General features: G+C 43.7%; 1 protein-coding gene across 1 annotated transcript in view; it reads left to right on the top strand.

Annotated features, from left to right (window-relative positions):
- Window positions 1-6738, top strand: part of LOC126262744 (dickkopf-related protein 3-like) — a 171965-nt gene extending 165227 nt beyond the window's left edge. Inside the window, exon 4 of the mRNA XM_049959553.1 lies at window positions 4605-6738. Within this exon, the coding sequence (XP_049815510.1) occupies window positions 4605-4759 (155 nt within the window). The 3' untranslated portion in view covers window positions 4760-6738. The remainder of the gene's footprint in view (window positions 1-4604) is intronic.
- Window positions 6739-21695: the final 14957 nt, after the last annotated feature.

Raw genomic sequence — 21695 nt, 5'->3', positions numbered from 1 at the left:
CACGCTATTGAAGGGTTAGAATGATGTTGGTGCTCAGAAGATTCTCATAGCGTTTACCAATGATGGTGAAAGGGTCCTGTAGCCACCTTTCATTAGTTCGGTAGCCCACTTTCACTGGCATTTCTCTTTCTTTTCCTTGTTTCTCTTTTTTCATAACTCTCATAGTAGTGTGATTGAATGAATGTGGTTGTGTGTCACGTTGCTAGACGGTGGCGTAGTCTGCTGCAGAAAGTCTGCGATAGTCATACAGATTCAGCAGCAGTTCTACATCTACATCCATACTCCGCAAGCCACCTGACGGTGTGTGGCGGAGGGTACCTTGAGTACCTCCGTCGGTTCTCCCTTCTATTCCAGTCTGGTATTGTTCGTGGAAAGAAGGATTGTCGGTATGCCTGTATGTGGGCTCTCTCTGATTTTATCCTGATGGTCTCTTCGCGAGATATACGTAGGAGGGAGCAATATACTGCTTGACTCCTCGGTGAAGGTATGTTCGCGAAACTTCAACAAAAGCTCGTACCGAGCTACTGAGCGTCTCTCCTGCAGAGTCTTCCACTGGAGTTTATCTATCATCTCCGTAACGCTTTCGCGATTTCTAAATGATTCTGTAACGAACCGCGCTGCTCTCCGTTGGATCTTCTCTATCCCTTCTATCAACCCTATCTGGTACGGATCCCACACTGCTGAGCAGTATTCAAGCAGTGGGCGAACAAGCGTACTGTAACCTACTTCCTTTATTTTCGATTTGCATTTCCTTAGGATTCTTCCAATGAATCTCACTCTGGCATCTGTAGGAGTCAGCATGGGTTTCGAAAAAGATGGTCGTGTGAAACCCAGCTCGCGCTTTTCGTCCACGAGACTCAGAGGGCCATAGACACGGGTTCACAGGTAGATGCCGTGTTTTTTGACTTCCGCAAGGCGTTCGATACAGTTCCCCACAGTCGTTTAATGAACAAAGTAAGAACATATGGACTATCAGACCAATTGTGTGATTGGGTTGAGGAGTTCCTAGATTACAGAACACAGCATGTCATTCTCAATCGAGAGAAGTCTTCCGAAGTAAGAGTGATTTCAGGTGTGCCGCAGGGGAGTTTCGTAGGACCGTTGCTATTCACAATATACATAAATGACCTTGTGTAAGACATCGTAAGTTCACTGAGGCTTTTTGCGGATGATGCTGTGGTATATCGAGAGATTGTAACAATGGAAAATTGTACTGAAATGCAGGAGGATCAGCAGCGAATGGACGCATGGTGCAGGGAATGGCAATTGAATCTCAATGTAGACAAGTGTAATGTGCTGCGAATACATAGAAAGAAAGATCCCTTATCATTTAGCTACAATATAGCAGGTCAGCAACTGGAAGCAGTTAATGCCATAAATTATCTGGGACTAGGCATTAGGAGCGATTTAAAATGGAATGACCATATAAAATTAATTGTCGGTAAAGCAGATACCAGACTGAGATTCATTGGAAGAATCCTAAGGAATGATTCACACCAGTGCTTTTAGGTGTAGATTATAACGTTGAATGTATCGATGCTTTTCTTTAATGTTTTAGGAATTAATGTTATCAGGAATTGTATACATGCCTCACATCCATATCTTAGGAATAAATGATTTTATCCACAATTTTCTCTTGTACTCCGAGGTTTTTGCACCTAAGCCACTCGCCTCATAGCTTTCCCGGTTAACACATCCAACGCGTTTCCTTACGCACAGGTCCAATGAGTAGTTTCCCCTTTTATTTTAAAACAAATGGTTTAGATTAAGTCTTATATTCAGGTGTGTTGCTGGGAGCTGATCCTATACACAGTGTCCATGCATTTTCTATTTTATATTAAATGTTTGACTCTCGTGAACAGTGCACAGGCAATACTATTAATTACATCGGATCCCCTGTGAGCAATATCAAGACGTATGCATTTTTATGAGTTTTTGATCTGTGATCAAATTAATTTATTTTCCGATTAGGCCAAACGTTTGATTAGTTGTATGGTTAGAGTCGGTGGCGACCCTAATCTTAACGTAATAACCCATAGAAACAGGTTAGTTACAATGGTACAGGTAACAGGACCCGCAGGACGAATCTCCCGAAAAAATACGGACCTACGGTAAACAATGCCGTCAGCCCGCGCCACACAGTCATCTTTGCAGAATAAAGTGCTACGAGTTGATGTGCATGCTGTTTTTCTGTTTCCCATATTCTGCAAGTCTGCGTATTAACGTGTCTTTGGAGATGAAAATTGCCTTCGTCTGTCTACAGAATGTTCCATGGCCATTCATTGTCCACTTCCCGAGCGAAAATTTGTCTTTCTAGCACGTCAGTAGGAAGCAACTCCTGAACACGGATGATTTTGTATGAATACGAATGCAGGATGTTTTGTAGGATTTTATGCCTTGTGCTCGCGGGCATGTCCAATGTTCCGGCAGTTCCCTGTGCACTCCATGTTTGCACATCACTGCTTGACATGTCTCCCAGTGCTGTGGCCACATCTTCGACAGACGTCAGAATAACTGCTTTCCTCCCTCTGTTAGACTGCACTTCAGGACCTCTTTTCGAATTTTGTAATCACTTACCCCAGAGTATTAGCGGTCACGGGCACAAGCCTTTTTTCGTACCCTTCAGTATCCAGAACTTCAGCAGGGATACTGGGGCATAGTCACAGTTCTTGTAAAGGTGGTTTACCAGCAGCACGCGATCCTTCGCGGAGACAGTTATGTGAGGCGTCGCGGTAGCAAACAGAGGAAGAGCAGTGTGCCATTAGTCTGTTGGCGTGCGTATTATGACGCTTACAGCGCCATCTATATCTCTAACGCCGATCAGTTGTAGAATTTTGGAACACGTATTATGTTCGAGTATAATGACTTTTCTGGAGACTAGAAATCTACTCTGTAGGAATCAGCATGGGTTTCGAAAAAGACGATCGTGTGAAACCCAGCTAGCGCTATTCGTCCACGAGACTCACAGGGCCATAGACACGGGTTCACAGGTAGATGCCGTGTTTCTTGACTTCCGCAAGGCGTTCGATACAGTTCCCCACAGTCGTTTAATGAACAAAGTAAGAGCATATGGACTATCAGACCAATTGTGTGATTGGATAACAGAACGCAACATGTCATTCTCAATGGAGAGAAGTCTTCCGAAGTAAGAGTGATTTCAGGTGTGCCGCAGGGGAGTCGTAGGACCGTTGCTGTTCACAGTATACATAAATGACCTTGTGGATAACATCGGAAGTTCACTGAGGCTTTTTGTGGATGATGCTGTGGTATATCGCGAGGTTGTAACAATGGAAAATTGTACTGAAATGCAGGAGGATCTGCAGCGAATTGACGCATGGTGCAGGGAATGGCAATTGAATCTCAATGTAGACAAGTGTAATGTGCTGCGAATACATAGAAAGAAAGATCCCTTATCATTTAGCTACAATATAGCAGGTCAGCAAATGGAAGCAGTTAATGCCATAAATTATCTGGGAGTACGCATTAGGAGTGATTTAAAATGGAATGATCATATAAAGTTGATCGTCGGTAAAGCGGATGCCAGACTGAGATTCATTGGAAGAATCCAAAGGAAATGCAATCCGAAAACAAATCAAGTAGGTTACAGTACACTTGTTTGCCCACTGCTTGAATACTGCTCAGCAGTGTGGGATCCGTACCAGATAGGGTTGATAGAAGAGATAGAGAAGATCCAATGGAGAGCAGCGCGCTTCGTTGCAGGATCATTTAGTAATCGCGAAAGCGTTACGGAGATGATAGATAAACTCCAGTGGAAGACTCTGCAGGAGAGACGCTCAGTAGCTCGGTACGGGCTTTTGTTGAAGTTTCGAGAACATACCTTCACCGAGGAGTCAAGCAGTATATTGCTTCCTCCTGCGTATATCTCGCGAAGAGACCATGAGGATAAAATCAGAGAGATTAGAGCCCACAGAGAGGCATACCGACAATCGTTCTTTCGACGAACAATAGGAGACTGGAATAGAAGGGAGAACCGATAGAGGTACTCAAGGTACCCTCCGCTACACACTGTCAGGTGGCTTGCGGAGTATGGATGTAGCTCTATTGGTCAAATATTCGGTTTTTTGTTCCATGACGTTTCCCCCCGTGTCAAAACGTGATTTTAAAGTTTGACATAATTCTGAGCAGCGATTCTCTTGCTACTTATCATAGCCACCGTATCAAACTTGGGTATGGCTTAGGGTAACTAATATTTTGTACGGTCATCTTATTTTAGACGTCTGCTTGACGCAAACCTCTTAATAGTTATGAATTACACGCTTAATTCATTTTTGTATATCCATAATTAAAACGGACGACTTGCGACGTCAGGTGGTATAATATATGTTAAAAATGACGTAATTCCTCCAGCTGTATTAAGGTGTTGGTTTTATTGGCAACTAGTTTCGGTGTTGTTGCATCGTCATCTTCAGGCCCATACTTGTTGACAGTAACCGTATGGGTCTAACAGTAGTAGTCAGTGGTGAGATAGGCGTGTTCCATGCGGAAGGCAGGTAGTTTCTCTGGAACATTTGTGTAGCGTGTAGGGAGGAGAAACTTTACAGTACAGTGTGCGTGATTTTTTGTTGTTGTTGTTGTTGTTGCAGACGCGGACCGGTGCTCGCCGGCGGCGAACGCGTGCTCGGTGCACGAGTGTCCGCCGGGCCGCGAGTGCTACCTGCACCAGGTGCAGTGCGCCACCGCAGACTGCCCACCCATCCCGGCCTGCCGGGACCCCGACTACGACGACTACGACGAGTAGTCTCTCCACCGTGCTCTGCCGTGGAGCCACTCCACGGCGTCTGTCTCAGGGAACCCGCAGGACCTAACAGCCTCACTCACCCGCTTCACTTCTTCTGCTTAACGAGACACCTGCACGGTGGTTCAGTGTCTGGCACTCCATCAGGAATCATTAATAATTTGCGCGCAAACACTCGCTATATAGACTTGTGTCAGAACTGAACTGCCCCAGAAAATATTTCGTACACCTTAAGATAGGCAACCCAACCTACACCATGTGCTCCAGGTATGAATGGCGTAAGCCGGGTTGCCTATCTTAAGGGACATGAAATATTTTCTAAGACTTTTAATTTCTGCTCACCCTATGTAAAACACCTTCATGGGACTTGTTACCATCTCTGAAGTTGTCTCCGCCGCATTTTTCAGGTGTGAAGTTCGTCTGTCCAAAAGAGTGCCGATCTCTTCTTAATCAAATACACACTAGTAATAAAAGTGCGATACTGACTTAGAGGGATCATAAAGGGCATCTTGAGCAAAGCCATGTCTGGAAATCATGCAACAGAGGTACAGAGCGTCTACAGGGATTAACCCTCTGACAGATGGATGAGATGAGATTTTTCGCTCCCAAATTCCAAGCAGAGTTGTGATAGCCGTGGACGCCTTCGGCGCAATCTAAGGTCTTCAGTGCTTTCAGATGTTTGCTGTCGAAAGGACTATTGGTAGCGTTTTTCCCCTGTAATTTCGACTCTCTGTCGATCGCTGGATGACTATTCCCGACATCTCTTCCTAAACTCATTTTTCCAAAGTTTTAATGACTGTAACCGCATTTGGACATTGAAATAAGCGGTATCACTTAAAAGTTTGTGTCGGACCGCCACTCCACCCCGGATCTCCCGCTTAACGTGAACAGTCGCCTTTACCTCCTCGGCTATCTGAGCATGCTTCCGATTCAACCCAAATTCCCAGCCTGTTACAGACTTTGCGTCGCATACCCATGAATCACTTACTCGCAGTCCCTGTTTCCGAGAGAGCTCGGGCATGGCGTGCATCCGCACCGAAGACAGGATCATTGGTCGTCGACACCCGATCTCTTACGGGAATCTGGAACTGTAAGGGGTTAATGGGTAGGAGCGTAACAGGTTTGGAACCTAGGCTGGATGGGAAGTGTGCTCGGATGGCCGATGCGGTTGAGGCGGCCGCTCGCGTTGAGCGGGAGATACGGGTTCGAGCCCCGGTCTGAAACAAACTTTCACCTATTACCATCGATCCATTTGCAAATGCGGCTAACGTCATTAAACCATTACAGCAATCTATTGAATGGCCACTGGATCAAATAAGATGTCTGTTCTTCCACAACTCACTTTTGGTCCAAAACAGAGTTTCTACAATCTTTGAAAGTTTGTCGGTATCCTTTAATTTCACTCTGCGTATTTCTTGTAAATTTACTTGTTTTATCTACTGGAAAATCATACTTCAATGTACTTATTTCAATAACAAGTGTGGTTTTTCAGACATTCAATGCTTTTCAGTACGAATATCTCACTCTGCAGAGGAACGTGCGGTATTCTGAAATGTTATGGCATATTAAAACTGTGTGCCGGACCAAGTACCGAACAAGTCACCTTGTCCACCGCGGGAATTGCTGTTGCCGACTGAGCTATCCGGGTACAGCTCACGACTCGTTCTCACAGCTTCGTCGCGGCACTGGGAGAATGAAAGTTAAAGCTGTGAGAACAACTTGTAAGTTGTACATGTACTGCTCAGTGGGTAAGGAGTTCCAGATTCGAGAATCAGTACAGCACACAATTTTAACCCATCAGGACGTTTATATTCGTCCGGAGTTTTGAATTATCTAAGAGTTGAGTACAATACTGCAGAAGGTGGGATAGAAATCGTAAACAAGTGTCCCGTTGAAACTAATTCGACAATAAAAATAAGTCATGACAGTAACTGCGAATGAAGTAAGTTTTGTAGCTCGTAAATAGTATATACGGTTTTTTACATAATTGAGAGTGAAATAAATCATCTTCCGGTCACATTCAGTGAGACAAATTCTGACAAACGCGAGTAACTGTGTTTTAATGGCAGACAAAAGAACTGATGACATGAACTTTAAAAAGTGTGCTTTTGGTGAATCAGGACGCACACACAGTATGACTCTAAATATGAGTCTATAGTATCTAATAGTAAGCACGAAACTAAACGCAAAATACGAACATGAAAAAACTCAAATTGTTAACAATTTTTTTTAAAAGTAAGAATTTACAATACAATACGCGCTTACCGCCTACACCATTGTTCATTGTGTCTGTGGAAGATATCCTACAGGATGGCGGGATTGAACTTCCCATTGCAGCTGTGAACAGTGAAACGAAAACTTCCGTAATAAGTGAAAATTAATACATTTATCATCATAAAAGCAATTCGAGACAGTATGGAGGACGTTCGATGTCGAGAATAAACATACATTTACAATTAAGTGGCTGATGGTAGTGTATACACAATTATATGGCTGTAAAACATTCCATATCTGGAAAAAAAATTTCAGAGAGTGATGAAGTCTTACGCACATATAATTTATGGTGTCATATTTAAAGTCCATAAATATCTAAAAGCATCGACAAGATTTTGGTAGGAATTAAGAAATGACAGGCTCGTACACAACGCATAAAACGGACCCATTAGAACGCAGTGAACCTTTTTCGCATCAGTCGCCCGTATGATAGTAGAAATGAGACAAAATACGTAAAAAACAGACATTAATCTGTCGGTTGTTGCTTTAGATATTTTTTAAATGTGAGAGTGTTGCCGTTTCCTGTTAACATAAAGAAAGTGACGGAGAAGAATAATTTTTAGGGTATTGTCGTTTGTCGCATCATACGCACTCGGTAAAATTTTGAAGGAGATGGAATGATACGTTGCTTCTGATTTTTGATAGTTGAACGTTGTCGATTTGAAGCTGACGTAACACTTCATTCCAAAATTACTGTCCACCTCCTGAAAACTGTAAGTAGCAGGTTAACGAAAATCTTAGTAACATTCAAAGATATTTTTTCGTAATTACGCATTTACAAAGGCATAAGCCTATAAAAAGCTAAATCACTACAATTTGTAAGGAGTGCCACCTCGAGTTCCTTGCAGACTCACTATTTTCAAGCCATAGTGATGTCTACAGAGATATCAAGAGTGTAAATATTTGACTTAAAGAAGTCTTTACTCATGTAGCAGCGGACATTTCTAAACGGAACCATTGTAATACGAATGTTTGTTTTATTGTTTGTAGTTACCTCAATACACGTTATAAATGATCCATAATTTGTAGATTAGAACAATGCAAATTGAAAAAAATACTTATGTGTAGAGTAGTGATTTATAAAATGCTTATTTATAATTGTGAAAATAAATATAACTACTTAACCTGTGTTCTTTTTCTTTTGCGGCCAATAACTAAGCAACAAGAAGTGGAAGCTTTTCATCACTTTGACGCATATGTACTTGCTTTTTGCAGATAATCTTTACACATTCAACCTCTCATGTGGTGACTTTTTCGTGAATCCTCCAGAATGCAACCACTTCTTCACCCGTATTTTCTTTAGATGGATCAGATAAAAGTGCTTTGTAATTTTTAAACTAGTTCATGATATCGAGCAAAAAAAAAAAAAAAAAAAAAGAGGATGACGGTGGGCCTACGAACGAACGTGTGTCAAATAACGTACAGTATGTTATTTAGCGTGCTGATGCAAGTATTTTCTTTTATTTGAAACACTCTGAACGTGTTTCAAATGTCGTATTAACAAATTACGACGAGCCTCCCTGACACCCTGCTGTGGCACTAGAACCTTCAACCATCTGGAGAATTGAGAATAATGGTTGGTGTCTACGCAGCCTTAGAACTGTTAAGTGATAAGGAATTAGTCTCCTTTGCTAAGACACCGTCCTTGGGTTAGGAGAGGGGAGGAGGACTGTGGCACATGAAAGTTCTGGTGCGCTGCGTTACATGTGCTCGGTCAGGGAATTTCCTAACGCACTGTCTTGATATAGGTTCGACTCTTGATGTCACGCACAGTTTTATCTCGTCGCAGGTACTAAAAACAACGTATATTCCCCAGAAGGTACGAATTAAATTATTCCGTGTCGCCCTCAGTAAGCGTATAATGTAGCGGTGTGTGGCGGAGGGCACAATTCGCGCCAAAGTCATATCCCCCCGCCCCCCCCCCCCCCTCCCCCAAACCCCTCTGTTCCACTCGCGATCACTGAACGACTGTCTGAACGCCTCAGCACGAGCACTAATTTCCCTTATCTTTGAATGGCGATCATTGCGTGATCTGAAAGTTGGTGGTAATAATATATGCTGTACATCCTCGGTGAAGATCGGTTTTCGGAATTTAGTGAGCAGCCCCTTCGTTTAGCGCGCCGTGTATCTGCAAGTGTGTCCCACTTGAAATTTTCTATGAGATTTGTAACGCTCTCGCGATGGCTAAATGTACCAGTCACTAAATCTTGCCGCTCTTCTTTGGATCTTCTCAATCTCTTGAAGCAGATCCAACTGGTATGGGTCCCATTCAGACGAACAATACTCTTAAGACTGGTCGAACTAACGTATTGTAAGCTATTCCTTCGTTGAAGGACTGCATCGCTTATGGATAAACCGCAATCTAGAGTTCGTCTTACACGTTACTTGTTTAATCTGATCATTCCATCTGAAATCATTTCGAATAGTCACACCCAGATACTTGACGGATGTTACCGCTTCCAAAGACTGGGCATTTATTTTGTACTCGTACATTAATGGGGATTTTCGCCTTGCTATACGCAGTAGGTACACTTGCTAATATTGAGAGATAACTGCCAGTTTTTACACCACGCATTTATTTTCTGCAAATCCTCATTGATTTGTCCACAACTTTCGTGTGATACTACTTTCCTGTAGACTACAGCATCATTGGCGAACAGTCTAAGGCCGTTGTCAATACCATCAACCAGATCGTTTATGTGTAAAAAGCAGCGGACCTATTACACTGCCCTGGGGGATACCTCCCGTTTGTAAACTAATCTCATGTGATCAATGTATTAATTGAATACTGGAACAAGAAACAGGCTGTCGAAACGAATTTCTTCAGTATACCTTTAAGCTTCATTTTGTAATTGTGTTAAGAGTCTACCTCATGACTTTCAACTGCATGTAAAGTTTCCAGATTTCATTCCCACTGATTCTTAAAAAAAAAAACAAAAAAAAGTTAGAGTGCCTGATGTATTATGTGGTGAGTTACACTTGATTGGTGCAAGACCAAAGTGGCCGTGCGGTTCTACGTGCTTCAGTCTGGAACCGCGTGACCGCTACGGTCGCAGGTTCATCTACATCTACATTTATACTCCGCAAGCCACCCAACGGTGTGTGGCGGAGGGCACTTTACGTGCCACTGTCATTACCTCCCTTTCCTGTTCCAGTCGCGTATGGTTCGCGGGAAGAACGACTGAAAGCCTCCGTGCGCGCTCTAATCTCTCTAATTTTACATTCGTGATCTCCTCGGGAGGTATAAGTAGGGGGAAGCAATATATTCGATACCTCATCCAGAAACGCACCCTCTCGAAACCTGGCGAGCAAGCTACACCGCGATGCAGAGCGCCTCTCTTGCAGAGTCTGCCACTCGAGTTTGCTAAACATCTCCGTAACGCTATCACGATTACCAGATAACCCTGTGACGAAACGCGCCGCTCTTCTTTGGATCTTCTCTATCTCCTCCGTCAACCCGATCTGGTACGGATCCCACACTGATGAGCAATACTCAAGTATAGGTCGAACGAGTGTTTTGTAAGCCACCTCCTTTGTTGATGGACTACATTTTCTAAGCACTCTCCCAATGAATCTCAACCTGGTACCCGCCTTACCAACAATTAATTTTATATGATCATTCCACTTCAAATCGTTCCGCACGCATACTCCCAGATATTTTACAGAAGTAACTGCTACCAGTGTTTGTTCCGCTATCATATAATCATACAATAAAGGATCCTTCTTTCTATGTATTCGCAATACATTACATTTGTCTATGTTAAGGGACAGTTGCCACTCCCTGCACCGAGTGCCTATCCGCTGCAGATCTTCCTGCATTTCGCTACAATTTTCTAATGCTGCAACTTCTCTGTATACTGCAGCATCATCCGCGAAAAGCCGCATGGAACTTCCGACACTATCTACTAGGTCATTTATATATATATTGTGAAAAGCAATGGTCCCATAACACTCCCGTGTGGTACGCCAGAGGATACTTTGTCTGTAGACGTCTCTCCATTGATAACAACATGCTGTGTTCTGTTTGCTAAAAACTCTTCACTCCAGCCACACAGCTGGTCTGATATTCCGTAGGCTCTTACTTTATCAGGCGACAGTGCGGAACTGTATCGAACGCCTTCCGGAAGTCAAGGAAAATGGCATCTACCTGGGAGCCTGTATCTAATATTTTCTGGGTCTCATGAACAAATAAAGCGAGTTCGGTCTCACACGATCGCTGTTTCCGGAATCCATGTTGATTCCTACATAGTAGATTCTGGGTTTCCAAAAACGACATGATACTCGAGCAAAAAACATGTTTTAAAATTCTACAACAGATCAACGTCAGAGATATAGGTCTATAGTTTTGCGCATCTGCTCGACGACCCTTCTTGAAGACTGGGACTACCTGTGCTCTTTTCCAATCATTTGGAACCTTCCGTTCCTCTAGAGACTTGCGGTACACGGCTGTTGGAAGGGGGGCAAGTTCTTTCGCGTAATCTGTGTAGAATCGAATTGGTATCCCGTCAGGTCCAGTGGACTTTCCTCTGTTGAGTGATTCCAGTTGCTTTTCTATTCCTTGGACACTTATTTCGATGTCAGCCATTTTTTCGTTTGTGCGAGGATTTACAGAAGCAACTGCAGTGCGGTCTTCCTCTGTGAAACAGCTTTGGAAAAAGATGTTTAGTATTTCAGCTTTACGCGTGTCATCCTCTGTTTCAATGCCATCATCATCCCGGAGTGTCTGGATATGCTGTTTCGAGCAACTTACTGATTTAACGTAAGACCAGAACTTCCTAGGATTTTCTGTCAAGTCGGTACATAGAATTTTACTTTCGAATTCACTGAACGCTTCACGCATAGCCCTCCTTACGCTAACTTTGACATCGTTTAGCTTCTGTTTGTCTGATAGGTTTTGGCTGCGTTTAAACTTGGAGTGAAGCTCTCTTTGCTTTCGCAGTAGTTTCCTAACTTTATTATTGTACCACGGTGGGTTTTTCCCGTCCCTCACAGTTTTACTCGGCACGTACCTGTCTAAAACGCATTTTACGATTGCCTTGAACTTTTTCTATAAACACTCAACATTGTCAGTGTCGGAACAGAAATTTTCGTTTTGATCTGTTAGGTAGTCTGAAATCTGCCTTCTATTACTCTTGCTAAACAGATAAACCTTCCTCCCTTTTTTTATATTCCTATTAACTTCCATATTCAGGGATGCTGCAACGGCCTTATGATCACTGATTCCCTGTTCTGCACATACAGAGTCGAAAAGTTCGGGTCTGTTTGTTATCAGTAGGTCGAAGATGTTATCTCCATGAGTCGGTTCTCTGTTTAATTGCTCGAGGTAATTTTCGGATAGTGCACTCAGTATAATGTCACTCGATGCTCTGTCCCTACCACCCGTCCTAAACATATGAGTGTCCCAGTCTATATCTGGTAAATTGAAATCTCCACCTAAGACTATAACATGCTGAGAAAATTTATGTGAAATTTATTCCAAATTTTCTCTCAGTTGTTCTGCCACTAATGCTGCTGAGTCGGGAGGTCGGTAAAAGGAGCCAATTATTAACCTAGGTCGGTTGTTGAGTGTAACCTCCACCCATAATAATTCACAGGAACTATCCCCCCCATGAACCATGGACCTTGCCGTTGGTGGGGAGGCTTGCGTGCCTCAGCGATACAGATGGCCGTGCCGTAGGTGCAACCACAACGGAGGGGTATCTGTTGAGAGGCCAGACAAACATGTGGTTCCTGAAGGGGGCAGCAGCCTTTTCAGTAGTTGCAGGGGCAACAGTCTGGATGATTGACTGATCTGGCCTTGTAACATTAACCAAAACGGCCTTGTTGTGCTGGTACTGCGAACGGCTGAAAGCAAGGGGAAACTACAGCCGTAATTTTTCTCGAGGACATGCAGCTCTACTGTATGATTAAATGATGATGGCGTCTTCTTGGGTAAAATATTCCGGAGGTAAAATAGTACCCCATTCGGATCTCGGGGCGGGGACTACTCAGGAGGACGTCGTTATCAGGAGAAATAAAACTGGCGTTCTACGGATCGGAGCGTGGAATGTCAGATCCCTTAATCGGGCAAGTAGGTTAGAAAATTTAAAAAGGGAAATGGATTGGTTAAAGTTAGATATAGTGGGAATTAGTGAAGTTCGGTGGCAGGAGGTACAAGACTTTTGGTCAGGTGATTACAGGGTTATAAATACAAAATCAAATAGGGGTAATGCAGGAGTAGGTTTAATAATGAATAAAAAAAATAGGAGTGCGTGTAAGCTACTACAAACAGCATAGTGAACGCATTATGGTGGCCGAGATAGGCACAAATCCCATGCCTACTACAGTAGTACAAGTTTATATGCCAACTAGCTCTGCAGATGATGAAGAAATAGATGAAATGTATGATGAGATAACAGAAATTATTCAGGTAGTGAAGGGAGACGAAAATTTAATAGTCATGGGTCACTGGAATTCGTCAGTAGGAAAAGGGAGAGAAGGAAACATAGTAGGTGAATATGGATTGGGGGGAAGGAATGAAAGAGGAAGCCGCCTTGTAGAATTTTGCACAGAGCATAACTTAATCATAGCTAACACTTGGTTCAAGAATCATAAAAGAAGGTTGTATACCTGGAAGAATCCTGGAGAGGTATCAAATAGATTATATAATGGTAAGACAGAGATTTAGGAACCGGATTTAAATTGTAAGATATTTCCTGGTGCAGATGTGGATTCTGACCACAATCTATTGGTTATGAACTGCAGATTGAAACTGAAGAAACTGCAAAAAGGTGGGAATTTAAGGAGATGGGACCTGGATAAACTGAAAGAACCAGAGGTTGTAGAGAGTTTCAGGGAGAGCATAAGGGAACAATTGACAGGAATGGGGGAAAGAAATACTGTAGAAGAAGAATGGGTAGCTCTGAGAGATGAAGTAGTGAAGGCAGCAGACGATCAAGTAGGTAAAAAGACGAGGGCTAATAGAAATCCTTGGGTAACAGAAGAAATATTGAATTTAATTGATGAGAGGAGAAAATATAAAAATGCAGTAAATGAAGCAGGCAAAAAGGAATACAAACGTCTCAAAAATGATATCGACAGGAAGTGCAAAATGGCTAAGCAGGGATGGCTAGAGGACAAATGTAAGGATGTAGAGGCTTGTCTCACTAGGGGTAAGATAGATACTGCCTACAGGAAAATTAAAGAGACCTTTGGAGAGAAGAGAACCACTTGTATGAATATCAAGAGCTCAGATGGCAACCCAGTTCTAAGCAAAGAAGGGAAGGCAGAAAGGTGGAAGGAGTATACAGAGGGTTTATACAAGGGCGATGTACTTGAGGACAATATTATGGAAATGGAAGAGGATCTAGATGAAGACGAAATGGGAGATAAGATACTGCGTGAAGAGTTTGACAGAGCACTGAAAGACCTGTGTCGAAACAAGGCCCCCGGAGTAGACAACATTCCATTAGAACTACTGATGGCCTCGGGAGAGCCAGTCATGACAAAACTCTACCATCTGGTGAGCACGATGTATGAGACAGGCGAAATACCCTCAGACTTCAAGAACAATATAATAATTCCAATCCCAAAGAAAGCAGGTGTTGACAGATGTGAAAATTACCGAACTATCAGTTTAATAAGTCACAGCTGCAAAATACTAACGCGAATTCTTTACAGACGAATGGAAAAACTGGTAGAAGCGGACCTCGGGGAAGATCAGTTTGGATTCCGTAGAAATGTTGGAACACGTGAGGCAATACTGACCTTACGACTTATCTTAGAAGAAAGATTAAGAAAAGGCAAACCTACGTTTCTAGCATTTGTAGACTTAGAGAAAGCTTTTGACAATGTTAACTGGAATACTCTCTTTGAAATTCCGAAGGTGGCAGGGGTAAAATACAGGGAGCGAAAGGCTATTTACAATTTGTACAGAAACCAGATGGCAGTGATAAGAGTCGAGGGGCATGAAAGGGAAGCAGTGGTTGGGAAAGGAGTGAGACAGGGTTGTAGCCTCTCCCCGATGTTATTCAATCTGTATATTGAGCAAGCAGTAAAGGAAACAAAAGAAAAATTCGGAGTAGGTATTAAAATTCATGGAGAAGAAGTAAAAACTTTGAGGTTCGCCGATGACATTGTAATTCTGTCAGAGACAGCAAAGGACTTGGAAGAGCAGTTGAACGGAATGGACAGTGTCTTGAAAGGAGGATATAAGATGAACATCAACAAAAGCAAAACGAGGATAATGGAATGTAGTCAAATTAAGTCAGGTGATGCTAAGGGAATTAGATTAGGAAATGAGAGACTTAAAGTAGTAAGGGAGTTTTGCTATTTGGGGAGCAAAATAACTGATCATGGTCGAAGTAGAGAGGATATAAAATGTAGACTGGCAATGCAAGGAAAGCGTTTCTGAAGAAGAGAAATTTGTTAACATCGAGAATAGATTTAAGTTTCTGGAAGTCGTTTCTGAAAGTATTTGTATGGAGTGTAGCCATGTACGGAAGTGAAACATGGACGATAACTAGTTTGAACAAGAAGAGAATAGAAGCTTTCGAAATGTGGTGCTACAGAAGAATGCTGAAGATAAGGTGGGTAGATCACGTAACTAATGAGGAGGTATTGAATAGGATTGGGGAGAAGAGAAGTTTGTGGCACAACTTGACTAGAAGTAGGGATCGGTTGGTAGGACATGTTTTGAGGCATCAAGGGATCACAAATTTAGCATTGGAGGGCAGCGTGGAGGGTAAAAATCGTAGAGGGAGACCAAGAGATGAATACGCTAAGCAGATTCAGAAGGATGTAGGTTGCAGTAGGTACTGGGAGATGAAGAAGCTTGCACAGGATAGAGTAGCATGGAGAGTTGCATCAAACCAGTCTCAGGACTGAAGACCACAACAACAACAACAACAACATCCACTTCTACTTCACTACAGGATAAACTACTACTAACAGCGACGAACACTCCACCACCGGTTGCATGCAATCTATCCTTTCTAATCACCGTCTGTACCTTTGTAAAAATTTCGGCAGAATTTATCTCTGGCTTCAGCCAGCTTTCTGTACCAATAACGATTTCAGCTTCGGTGCTTTCTATCAGCGCTTGAAGTTCTGGTACTTTACCAACGCAGCTTCGACAGTTGACCATTACAATACGATTGCTGCTTGGTCCCCGCATGTCCTGACTTTGCCCCGCACCCGTTGAGGCTGTTGCCCTTTCTGAACTTGCCCAAGGCCATCTAACCTAAAAAACCGCCCAGCCCACGCCACACAACCCCTGCTTCCCGTGTAGCCGCTTGTTGCATGTAGTGGACTCCTGACCTATCCAGCGGAACCCGAAACCCCACCACCCTATGGCGCAAGTCGAGAAATCTGCAGCCCACACGGTCGCAGAACCGTCTCAGCCTCTGATTCAGACCCTCCACTCGGATCTGTACCAAAGGTCCGCAGTCAGTCCTGTCGACGATGCTGCAGATGGTGAGCTCTGCTTTCATCCCGCTAGCGAGACTGGCAGTCTTCACCAAATCAGATAGCCGCCCGAAGCCAGAGAAGATTTCCTCCGATCCATAGCGACACACATCATTGGTGCCGACATGAGCGACCACCTGCAGATGGGTGCACCCTGTACCCTTCATGGCATCCGAAAGGACCCTTTCCACAACTTGAATGACTCCCCCCGGTATGCACACGGAGTGCACATTGGTTTTCTTCCCCTCTATTGCTGCCATATCCGTAAGGGGCCCCATTAACGCGCCTGACGTTGGATCTCCCAACTACCAGTAAGCCCACCCTCTGCGAACGCCCGGATCTTGCAGACTGAGGGGCAACCTCTGGAACAGGACAAGCAGCCATGTCAGGCCGAAGATCAGTATCAGACTGAGACAGAGCCTGAAACTGGTTCGTCAGACAAACTGGAGAGGCCTTCCGTTCAGCCCTCCGGAATGTCTTTCGCCCCCTGCCACACCTTGAGACGACCTCCCACTCTACCACAGGTGAGGGAGCAGCCTCAATGCGGGCAGTATCCCGGGCAACCACAGTCGTAGTCCGATCGGGGGATGCGTGGGACGAGCTGGCCGTCCCCGACAAACCCTCATCCGGACCCCCACAGTGATGCCCATTGGCAACAGCCTCAAGCTGTGTGACCGAAGCCAACACTGCCTGAAGCTGGGAGCGAAGGGATGCCAAGTCAGCCTTCATCCGAACACAGCAGTTGCAGTCCCTATCCATGCTAAAAACTGTTGTGCAAAGAACGTCTCAACTAATCTACAGAGAGCGCAAACAAATCGACACAAAATTTAAACGGTTATTAAAATACAAGATTGCCTAGTAAATGCAGTAATGCTGCTACTTGCGCATTGCTGACACACTGCTCGGCGGCGGAAGGAGACTACGCGATTTTACACTATTCAGGTACTAAAACGCGATGCTACAACTCTCAAATACTATAATACGCCCGAAATTTATGAATTAAACAATGAAAGTACCAAAAACACGCAAAGAAATTAAGAATTAAACTATGTAACAAATGAGTGAGCTAGGAGTATACGACTTGCTGCTGCAGCTGCTTATCCAACGGCGGCAGGGAGCACACTGGGCCTGCCTCGGGCATGGATGTGTGTTATGTCCTTAGGTTAGTTAGGTTTAAGTAGTTCTAAGTTCTATGGGACTGATGACCACAGAAGTTAAGTCCCATAGTGCTCAGAGCCATTTGAACCATTTGCAAGACCAAAACAGACGAACATTGTTGTTGACTGCTTTGAAACTATCGTAGGGGAACTATGAAACTGAAGCTATAAGAAGAGTCGTCATTGTTTTCCCCAACAACGCATTACAGCGACACAAGGGAATAAAAAGAAATACGAAATGAGGCAAACGTACGAGGTGACTTTAAAAGGTAAGTCACACATTATCATGGCAAGCCAACTTTTACTGAATGCTGCACAACACTTCAAAATGACTCGGATAAACGACACTGTTTTTAACATAGTCATCAAATCACTAAATAAACAACAAACATTCTGAACGTTCTACCAGTCGTTCAGTTCCTCGACAATAGAAATCCATTCATTGTCTCGAAGCCATTCGAGAACTGTACATTGTCGTCTGTGATCGGTGCCGATGGCTGTCCTTCCCGATCAGCATCAGTCACGTCTACACAGTCTTGGTCAAGTTGTTGACACCGTTTCACTAAGGTTGGTCGCTACATTGCATTTGGTCCCTATACCGCCAGAATTTCACCGTGTGTCTTTGTGTCATTTAGAGGTTTTGCCAACAAGCATCATACAGTCCTGCGTACTTCAACTTTGGAGTGAGTTTCCAGTTGCTGCCGCATTTCGCTCCCTCGCTGCGATGCATCTGTTGCGTGTACGGCAGCAGAAGTGTCTCCAGTAAACCCAGAAAAAGATACTCTCTTTTGTCAATGTGCCACTGTTGTTGAGCGATGGTCTTACAAGGAGCCCTTAGTGCAGTGGTCCAACCTAACTTTGAGTGGCTGTTCAAGAATCGCCCCCAAGCGACCAAGCTATTCTGGAATGTGCTACTGACTATATCAAGGATCTGGATTTCTCAAACCTTCGAATAAACAGCCAAGGATGGAACGCGTCGTCGCCTTGTTGTCTTCAGAGGCCCAAAATGATTGTAAGCTTGACGCGGTACAAGAAAACTTGAACTCCAGATTATATTTTTAGAACTTTGTTTTCTTCCATTATAAGTAGGTACCACAGTTTTATCGTTGTTTATACAGATGGAACAAAACAAGACTATGTCCTCAGTTGTATGCTGTTTCTCCTGATAGGAGTTTCAAAGTGCATCTTCCGGAACAATTTACAAATTATGATGCGGAATTGTACGGTATTATGTGGCAGTGGAGAGGATTCACAGACATCACCGTACAAGTATCCTTGTCTGTTCCGACTAGTTTAGTGCACTGCAAGCACTTCACCAAATGTATCTAGCGGACCAGCTGATTCAGCTCATGCATTACTCCTCACACCGGGTCCAACACCGTGCTAAGGAGCCGACTTTTTGCTGAGTACTTGGCCACATCGGGTACAGAAAAACGACGTGGCCGACAAAGCGACCAGGGAAACACGTTGGGGCGGTTATGTCCGTCAATGTCCCATTCCGTTGCGCGCCGTCATCGCATTTTCTGACACACACATCATGTGTCAGTGGGAGACTGAATGGTTGAAGCTGACAGGAAACAAACTGCGGTCGCTCATCAGATCGACAACGCAGACATGGCGGACTTCATGTCAGCGGCACCGCTGGAAGAATGTTCTGCTTACCAGACTGCGCATGGCTTCCTCCTACGGCGGGAGGACCAATCACTCTACTATATTTGTGGTATGCTACTTTCAGTTCAGCATATTTTGGCAGCATGTCTTATCTAATGATATCAGGGCAGCCCTCAGTCTCGATAGAGATCTGCCCCCCATCGTCGCCGACACTGATTCCAGTGTTACAAGAATGGTGAAATTTTGTGAACTGTCAGGCCTCATCCCTAAACTGGTGGGGACTGGAGGCAGACTTTAATCAAGTGTAGACTACTACGCATTTTGGGACATCCATCGTCCCCATCCATGAGACTGGCATGCCGACTTTTCGTCATGGAGCTGATGACTATCATACTGAGTGCCCCTCGTCTAAAATCACCATCGTTATCATCATCATCATCATCATCATGATGCAAAGAACCACTTGAGTGTGAGGTCGCAACTTCAAACTTTAGTGAGACTCATTTGAAAGTGTTGTATCAGCCGTTATCACAGGAAAAATTAGCTGCTAATGACTCACTATGTGCATCAGGAGGGCGACAGAAAACGAGTGTCTGGGAGGTGCAGAGATCAACCTTCTATGGAACGTATGTGTATTACACTTCACAAAACGGACATCGTCACAGTCAAGAAATGTTCAAAACAAACAGTTAACTTGCACCATGAACACCGAATGAAAAATGGCGCGTCATAGTAATGGTTCAAATGGCTCCGAGCACTATGGGACTCAACTTCTGCGGTCATTAGTCCCCTAGAACTTAGAACTAGTTAAACCTAACTAACCTAAGGACATCACAAACATCCATGCCCGAGGCAGGATTCGAACCTGCGACCTAGCGGTCTTGCGGTTCCAGACTGCAGCGCCTTTAACCGCACGGCCACTTCGGCCGGCGTCATAGTAATGACAAAGGTTCGCACCATCAAGATCGAAGGCGAACTCTTGGGAGTTATAACCCTGCATGACGTTCAGCTAGGTATCCACTCTTAAAGAATGCATACAGTCTCATGTTAGTGTAACGGGGTGATGAAAACTGATGGAATGTGATGGCATGCAACAGAATGCGAAATAATCTGGCGTTGAGTTTACCATGAAACTGGCGTAGCTGCACATACTGCGATAATATGTTTTGTAGGCACGGAAAAAATTGAGGCTGAATTTGTCCAGAGGTTCCAAGTGGCATGAATTGCAATTTCACACACTTTTCGGGAGGGGCAGTTTGCTCTAAAGGAGTGTGATTTTTATACGCAGAACAGGAATCAATCATAAGTAAATTATTTTGACCAGATATTGGCCAAATGCCCATTTTCCTACTTTTGCTTACTGTGATGTAAATATTCCCCACTGCTCTTGGAAGATGACGCACACGACAAAAAATCTTGTGGGGCAGAGGACCTCCAACTTCTCGCAGCACAATAAATAACTTTTCAGCCACTTTACCACGCATATTAACAGTCGGCATAATTGCATGTGAATGTGTTAAGGCATTGATGTTGGTTGATCTAGATACAACTCTCTTGGTACCTCTAATTTCCAGGGTTCGTTTCGTACGCATTTCCTCTTAAAATCCCGATTGCTCAGAGTTTACTGAACGATGGCATAAGTTTGTTTATCTTATCTACAGTTTTTAGGGGTGATTCCGCAGTTTGCTGTTGGCACTTTGTTTGAAATTTCGTTACCATACGTCTTCCGGTTCTGTAGCACTGTTTGAAGATATGCAACCATACACTACCTCCTTTGAAACCACTGCAATCTGTCGCGCGCAATTTAGTGTTCATAACTCTGTAGGTCACTTTCATGCACGTTCTGTAAATTCTATCAAGTATCCTTGAAACGCGACAGCACTAGTTTTTGTAACAAGTGCCCCTTGTCCTCCCTTGAATATCCGTACTTTTTCTTCTGCATTACAAAGCCATATTGACGCGAAACTATTTGAAATCTGTTCATAATTTCTTTTTACTGTACTGCGGATGATCTTCCGTGTACGCAATAATGTTTGGTACCCACTCCTTGGACAACGATTTTCCTTTATTGCGTTTCACTGGGGACGGTATTTGCGACTCCCTGTCCGACAAGGATGATGAATTACATGGCTCGACAATACCACTTTGACTTGTTAAGTACGTATCGTTAACACTGCACTCCTCATGTGCAAATACACTTTAAGCACAGTCGACTGCATACGACACCACACATTGCACTGACTAAACTTGAAGTAACGCTAATACGTCCTCTACTATTTCTCACTCACTCTGCGAAATTCCGTAGGCTTCTTACTGACGAAATGTCAGCTACGATAACTTGTTGTAGACATAATGCAATGTTTGCTTTGTTTATCGTTACCACTGCTCGGCTTTTTATCAACACCAGTAGCATTGTAGCACTGTTGAGGTACTCGTCGACTAAGCAGTTCAAC

Source organism: Schistocerca nitens, chromosome 6 (assembly GCF_023898315.1).
Source record: "Schistocerca nitens isolate TAMUIC-IGC-003100 chromosome 6, iqSchNite1.1, whole genome shotgun sequence".
Taxonomy (NCBI): domain Eukaryota; kingdom Metazoa; phylum Arthropoda; class Insecta; order Orthoptera; family Acrididae; genus Schistocerca; species Schistocerca nitens.
The sequence above is the reverse complement of the archived record's forward strand: the minus strand, read 5'-3'. Positions and strand labels throughout refer to the sequence as shown.